This window comes from Octopus bimaculoides, chromosome 17 (genome assembly GCF_001194135.2).
Source record: "Octopus bimaculoides isolate UCB-OBI-ISO-001 chromosome 17, ASM119413v2, whole genome shotgun sequence".
NCBI classification, from domain to species: Eukaryota; Metazoa; Mollusca; class Cephalopoda; order Octopoda; family Octopodidae; genus Octopus; species Octopus bimaculoides.
In genome coordinates, this window is record NC_068997.1 from 31,882,923 (window position 1) to 31,891,322 (window position 8,400).

General features: G+C 35.3%; 1 protein-coding gene across 1 annotated transcript in view; it reads right to left on the bottom strand.

Annotated features, from left to right (window-relative positions):
- LOC128249716 (uncharacterized) overlaps window positions 1-8,400 on the bottom strand; it is a 113,915-nt gene that overhangs the window by 71,666 nt on the left and 33,849 nt on the right. The window contains exon 6 of the mRNA XM_052974148.1: window positions 1,318-1,539. Within this exon, the coding sequence (XP_052830108.1) occupies window positions 1,318-1,539 (222 nt within the window). The remainder of the gene's footprint in view (window positions 1-1,317; window positions 1,540-8,400) is intronic.

Here is an 8,400-nt window from a genome sequence, read left to right on the forward strand (position 1 = left end):
TAACCATATCCTTTATAGCCATGTCCATGCATAATGCTTACACCTTCCCTTTCCTTAGAAGTGTACTATTACTACTAGATAAGAGACAATAAAATCAGAGACAGTTAGAATTTCTGCCTAGAACCAATTACTAGCCTGATAGACTTGGCTATGTCAAGATGGATTTTTATGTATTCTTCCTCCCACTTGGATTTGAAATGTTGCCACAATTATAATATGTCTATTCTACTGTAACTTTCTGCATTTTCGTGCAGCTGAAGATTGCTCTACATATTGCATTTAATGTAATGCTCGCATTACTTAAATAAATGGAGTAGCATGAAACGTGCGTACTGCAATCATCTTTAAAATCAGTGTTGCTTACTTTGATCACCTCGTTTTTGGAATGGTTTTTGTGTAATACCATACCATATTATATTCTGGTGCCTAAACATAAGTACCATATTCAATTTTGAATCTAAATCTAAACCTTTTATTTATATATATATATATATATATATATATATATATATATATATATATAGTCCACAGGTGAGATCCAGAGATTCTCCATATATACAACACTTAGACTCTAATGTGTTTACAGAGGATCAATTCCACAAGATAAAGAATGGCTATAAGAGAGATCAAGTTGGGTGGGTATAGAGGCAATTATGCAGATAAATAAATTAGACACATTAAATATATTAAATTGGGTATGAAATGCAAAATATGTACATGCATGCAAAACGAGAGAAAGCAGAAGGTGGAGACTTTCAGATGATGAATTTTTAAGTATAAATACATATGTATTTATATTAATAAGTCCAACTTCCAGTTTGTACTCTGCATAAGCTGGACCTATCAATATAAATATCTATATATTTATACTTAAAAATTCATCATCTGAAAGTCTCCACCTTTTGCTTTCTCTCATTTTGCATGTCTATGTAATATATACATATTTTGTATTATATTTTATATATTTAATGTGTCTAATTTGTTTATCCACATAATTGCCCCTCTTTCTCTCTCATGTGTGTATGTGTGTGTGTGTGTGTGTGTGTGTGTGTGTGTGTGTGTGTGTGTGTGTGTGTGTGTGTGTGTGTGTGTGTGTGTGTGCATGCGTGTGTGTACAGAGCTAGAGAAAGAGAAACAGGGAGAAACAGACAACAAAAACAATAAGGTGTTTGAAGCTAAAATTAAGTCACATATTGAAATTAAAAGTTCCCTTCAGTGGAATCAAACCTACATCTAGGAGACAGCAATGTTTACACTTCTTAAACAAACAACCGTGCTTGTGCTCATGGAATTCATTTTAAAGAGAAAATGACTCACTTGGACAGCTTGTTTTTGTATATAAATGATGGCAGCAACAAAAGGACTGTCTACTCTTTGAAGAGTTTCAATAATCTTCTGGTTAATTGGTAAATGGAGTTGAGTGAGAAATGAATGCAACTTTTTTAATTTCTCATTCCATATTTTCAATTGATCTTCGGGTGTAGGGCTGATGCCAAAATTAGTCAGCAAGTCTTTGTCAGGATCATGTAATAATATTGTCTAAAATAAAATGCAAAGAAATTAGTTAAATATTGTCACTGATACCTTTTTTTTTTTATGCTAGTCATTGCACTCTAGCCAAGCAACCTTAAAGAGAGCCAATCAATTATATTGACTCCTGTATTACTTTCATAACCTTGGAGAAGGACAAAAGCAAAACTAAACAAGTATTGAGGGATGCAACTGAAACAGATGGAACTTATAGAAGAGGGAGCCCTAGGAAGACATGAGATGAAGTATTGAGGGCTGATCTCAAGACAGTGAGCCTTACAAAGGAGACGACTAAGGACTGAGATATCCGGCACATTGCTGTACTCAAGAAGACCCATCTACCACAGAACAATTGATGCCCATGCTGGTGCAACATAAAAAGCACTGGTGCTGGTACCACATAAAAAACACCCAATACACTCTGTGAAGTGATTGACATTAGTTGTAGAAATCATGCCAGAACAGACAATGGAGCTTGCTGCAGCCCCTGGTTTTACCAGCTCCGGTCAAACCATCCAACCCATGCCAGCTTGGAAAATGGATATTAAATGATGATGATGATGATGATAAGGATGATGATGATGGTGATGATGATGATATTGATAACAGATAGAAATATCAAATTTTTACCAGGTGTAGCTGTGAGGCACAGACATGGCTGTGTGGGTAAGCACAGGGTTTCAGGTTCAATCTCACTGCAGGGCACCTTGGACAAATATCTGTCATTTTATTCATGAAACAGAAGGTTGGAGGGAGAGAAAACTTAGCATTTCTGATTATGTAAATATAGTACAAAGGTCAGTAAACCTCTACTTTGAACATGCTGTAATAAAACTAGGACTCATTTGTGTTACAAAAAAATAGTGAAAGCAATGCAGTATGAAAAGAAATGCAATTAGTTCTTTGATAGAAACACCAAAAATGTGAACTCATGACTCTTCGTGGAGGAGGGCGATGATTCCAGGATTGAAATTTAAAGAGAGAAATGAAGAGTTTGATTGTGGCTGCTTAGGATCAAGTTGTTAATTCCTTTGGCTCTAAATGGAACATAGAACACCAAGAAATCGCCATCTGTCTCAATCTCTGGCAATGGATTGCAGTTGTCTCTAGGTGTAACTGCCTACCGATGTCTCAGTTTCCAGTTTCTGTGAATTTTCTCTGTGTATTTTGGACTATGGATTGTCTAACCCATGCCAGCATAAAAAAAAAGATGGTAAATGATGATGATGATGACGATATTTATTCCACTTAAAAAAAAAAGGGTGCTGCTTATATAATCAACAAGTGAAAAATATCAATCGTATTGTAACAAGCTTCAAAATACTGGTTCAGAAAGAATACAAGACATGGCATGATAAGGCCTTTCTCAATTTACACTGGTCACTTTGTGAAAATGTGGATATTACACTTTAGACAAGTACACTCATGAACTGGAAAGAGATCTAAATTAACTTCAACCAAAGATTCTATGAGATCTTGACATCTGGACAGATAGAATAATTGAACACTGCAACCTAAATATCATTACACATGACATGGAAAAGGAAAATGCTTTATTATAGACATTGCAATTCCTTCCAACAAAACTAAAGTGACAAAGAAGTAGAAAAGACCTCAAAATATACTGAATTAAAAGAGAAATATCAAGAATGTGTTGATACCCAGCAGAAAAAAAGTGTAAGTTATACCAGTTATCATCAGAGCATTAGGTTCAATCCCCAAAACGCTATCATTTCATCAGTAATAGTTGGACATAAAGATCCGTCTTCTTCACATAACGGTTCTGCCTCTCCTCCTCTACAGTGCTGAGGCTTGGACCATTCTCAAACAGGACCTGAACAAGCTCGAGGTGTTTCAAATGCAGTGTCTTCATCAGATCTTGGTGCCAAATTACACAACCGAATCTCAATCAACATCTGAAAATAATGCCAGCAGCAGTCGACCATTAAAGACCAAGTCCAGCAGTATAAGCGTCAGTGGTTTGGCCACATCTACAGGATGAGTGCTGGAAGATTACCAAACCAACTTCTGTGGCAGCAGTGACTAATGCACTGGAGAATCTAACACAGTGCACCAAAGAAGTCATGAGTGAAATAAATTGAGGAAGACCTAAACTCAGTGCCTCGACCTTGAGCATGCTAAGGCCAGTGCCATGATTCAGAAAGCATAGAATAAAATCATCACCAGAGTCCATCATCCAGTGGCACCCACAGCTCTTTATTGGTTGAGAGGACAGCCTCCCTGTCTGGTCAGTAATTAGGAATCTTACTACGTACTAATAGTTGGATGTAAAGATAGACATGCAAGCACTCCATTGGTCTGTCTTCCTTGGAACAGCTCATAGTCTTAGAAAGATACTTTCCGTCCAAATCCTTTTGTTAATAGTTGACAGGAATAAAAGAAAAATGGCAGAAACCAATTCCTTGACCTTGGAACCACTCCCTTTTTTCACTCATCCTTCATTCTCAATATCCTCCATTCCTACTTTATTTTGCACTGACCACTACTTTCCCCTGGGTTACATCTTATGACTGCTATATCTCACCCTTAACACTTTCTCATATCTTCTGTCATTTTCAAGATTCTCTCATATCTGCCATCAACAGCTCCCACCCCCACCTTTGTCTCTCTCCCTATAAACTTCACATCATCTCCCTATGGGTTTTTTTTCTATACTGCTGCTCTCTATCCCTACCCCAACCCATTTTTTTTGCACTACCATCTACCACCTCTTCCTACTTGACCTATTTCAGTTTCCTTCACCTTCCTACCTCCACTCCACTTCCAAATTGACATTCACCATTGACCACATCTTCACCCTTGTTTCCTACTCACTGCTGTCTCCATCTCTAATTATCTGTTACTCACCTTTAACACTTGTAAATTTATCCACTCACCCATTTTGATCCCCTGTTCCTATTCTCTCTCTTACATTCACTTCCTTGTAGTTGAGGGTACATTATCACCACTACCACCACCACCACCACCACCATCTTACTTCCTTTCCAGATGAGGTAGCTGTATCTCTTCTACAGCACGATACCTGTTTCTGTCCTTCTGTCATTTCAACACCTGACAGAAAGCCACCTCCCTCAATACTACTCCCCCACTCATCAAAGGGGTCTCTCTTGCAAGTTACTTGGTGACCCCACTAGTGCTGGTGCCACAAAAACAGCACTCAAAACACTCTGTAAAGTGGTTGATGTTAAGAAGGATATCTAGCTATAGAAGCAATCATTGTAGCTTGACACAGTTCTCTGGCTCATCAGATCTTGTTAAACCATCCAACCCATGTCAGCTTGGAAAACAGATGTCAAATGATGGATGTTAATGACAACTGTATAATTAAGTAATGATAGTGATAATATGATAATGCAAAAATAATAATGCTAATAACAACAATATAAAGAGCAATGATGACAATAATAATAATAATAATAATAATAATAATAATAATAATAATAATGATGATACTAATAGTAATTGGTGCACTTGGAAGTATCAGTGCTCAGCTACCAACATGGCTGAAAAAGATCAGTGCCAGTATGAAGGTAGAACAGCAACAAAAATCAGCACTGCTTGGAACTGCAATAATTCTTCGCAGGGTTCTTGAAGCATGACCAGTAAACAAATGTCACCTTAGTCTGCTGGCTGTGGACGGCTGACACTTTCCATCATACCCAGCAAAATAAGCTGGTAGTTTTTCATATAATAATAATAATAATAATAATAATAATAATAATAATAATAATAATAATAAATGCCCTGATGCAGTACCAGGCAGTGGCTCTCATGGCTTCTCATCTTAACTGATTGGAAGCATTATCATGTACATTGTTTTGTCTTGGTGTAAAAAATGAACTACAGCGAATATTCTGTTCAATACCACGGATTTGCTTGTCAGTTGCTTGACCCTTAGTGGCTGATGATATGTGCATCTTTAAAGTAGTTGGGGAGCATCATAGCTATGTGCTGAGAGGAATTCTTTGGGGTTTGGATAATTCACCTTTGGAAACGGGGATACTTTGTTCATCATCCTTAAACAACCCTTATTCAGGGATCTACTCAACCTAAAGAAAATTCTAACTGGGTCCCACCTGCAAGGTCACACTCTGTTTGTCTTGATATGTGATCACTATGTCACTCACATATGGCTGTGATGCCTATGCTTTGTGTACCCTTATCAGACAGAGTGATGATGGGTATACTGGGTTTTGTATAGTTTACCCCAGTGACACTTTGATGGCATGCACTGCTCTCTCACTCATTAATAATAATAATAATAAAAAAGAAAGGCAAAAAAATAGACATAACAAACCTCTTAAGTACAAAATAACCCAAATATGGAAAATGAAGGTGTAGGCAGTGCCAATTATTGTCGGTTCTTTAAAAACAGTATCAGAAGACATCAAGAGGAATATAAAGGAAATCGAAATAGAGTGCCCAATAGAGCTGTTGTAAAAGGTTTGCCTTTTTGACACAACCAGAATAATCAAGAAAGTATCAGATAGTTAAAAAGAACAGAGAGCATGGTACCACAAGTTGCCAGTAGAAAGCCTACTATGCATGCAAGACTCCAGGAGTTCCAACAAAACCTGATTTAAAAGGAATAATAATAATAATAATAATAATAATAATAATAATGCTTTCTAATTTTGGCACAAAACTAGCAAAGTACTTATTTTATCAACTCTAAAAAAATGAAAGGCGATGTTAATCTCAACAGAATTTGAACACAACATAAAATCAGGAAAAAATAAATGTTGCCAAGTATTTTGTCTGGCATATTAATTACTCTGTTCAGTTGCCACCTTAATAATAATAATAATAATAATAATAATAATAATAATAATAATAATAATAATAATAATGGCATTTAAATAAATAATTGGCAAATATATACTAAATATCAATAATATTTTACAAAGCTGAAATGAAAAGCCAAAGAAACACACTGATATAGCTTTCTAATTAAAGACTTAATAAGGGCAAAATGGAATAAGCAGGACAAGAGGAGACACACGAGACAGAGGGTCACTGATGAGGTCACAGAATGTGTGAAGGAAGGACTTTAGTAGACAAATAAACTAAAAATAATACAAATATAACTAAAGTGAAGATCAAATAAATAGTATGTTTAATTGGTAAAGAAAACAAGAAAAGGAAAAATGACCATCCCCAAGTATAACAATACATTATAAGAAATATTTCTACATTTCCATTTATAAGTAGTACAACTGGGATGATAGACAATGTCTTTCATAAAGACAATGACAAATTGATTAAAAAAATAGATGTATTGGTATGTTCCAGAAAATAACAATATTAGCTTCTGAAAATGGTGCTAGAACATTCTTGCAAAGAATTTGTTAATCTTGATTATGTATATATTTTCAAAGATGCAGTGATGGTGGTGGTGGTGGTGGTGGTGGCGGCGGCGGTGATGATAGAATGCACATATTCCCCACCACCCAATCACCATGACTCTAAAAAAAAAATAAACGATTATTCGATAAAAACATAATTAGATGGGAGAATGAATAGATGCTTGAGGAATGATTTTAAAAAGAAACCATGCAGGTAAATATTTAACCAAAATCCTCAAACTTACAAGCATGCACAATAGCACCAATATGCAATGGATGAAGAACTATAACTGCAAAATAAGAAGCTCTAAACTCGTATTTAAACAGCAAGAACATTATCTCAGCCATAGAGCTTTTAGCTGTAGAAGAAATGGACAGCATTGTAATAAGTTAAACACAATAAATGGCAGTAGCAGCAACTATTACATATTACAATTTGACATTTCAGGAAGAGAAAGTGACAAGAGACTACTGAGATTCAGAGAATAGTTTTAAAAATGCAATTATTAATTCTGCACACTATCAAACTTATTGGAAGACTTCAGTGGTATATGTTGGTGGAATACAGTAATAATATTCTCACTAAATGTTGTGTTGATTTTTTAACATCAAAAATTTTAGGCTAAAACATTGGCCAAAATAACATGAAAATAGTAAATCTGATTATTATTATTATTATTATTATTATTATTATTATTATAGTGAACAACTGTGAAAATATGTTTTCACACATTAATGATCCAAATATCACAGTTATAAATAAATAAATAGGACTATTTCTTGCTGAGAGAGAAGAGTGGAGTAGAAGAATCTATGAATTGTGTCATACAAGAGCAGATTAGCACCATTGGATACTGAAGGAGTCACTTGAATTGCAGAAAACAGCTGCTAAATCACCCCAGAATTATACCCTATCATCTTAAAAATTCAAAAGATAGCTTGGATTATATAGTCCTAAAGAGATTAGGTTTGAATATGATGAGATCTGGAATATTTAAGATCTGATTGATTAAAGACTGATCTCTACAGATTGTAATACATGTAATAATTGCCACTCATGTTACACAATTTGTCACAATCTCTCACGATGTCTAATATCAGCCACTATTTAAATTACAAGTGGATTATGGTAATATCCTCACTAAATATTGCATTGAATATTTGACATCAAAAATCTTAGGTAAAAACATTGACTGAAATAACATGAAAATAGTAAAGGTATATCAGTAATTGGTTCTAAGACATGCAACTTAACTCAAAAATGAGGTGGCTTAGACACAGGTGTAGCTGTGTGCTAAGAAGCTTGCTTCCTAACCACATGGTTCCAGGTTCAGTCCTATCGCATAACACTTTGGTCTTCTACTATAATCTCAGGCCTACCAAAGCTTGTGAGTGAATTTGGCAGACAGAAACTGAAAGAAGCCTGTTGTATATATGTATGTATAGTGCATCAGCATGGCCGCAGCTCTGAGCTGAAACTTTGAAATGAAAAAAAAAAAAAAAA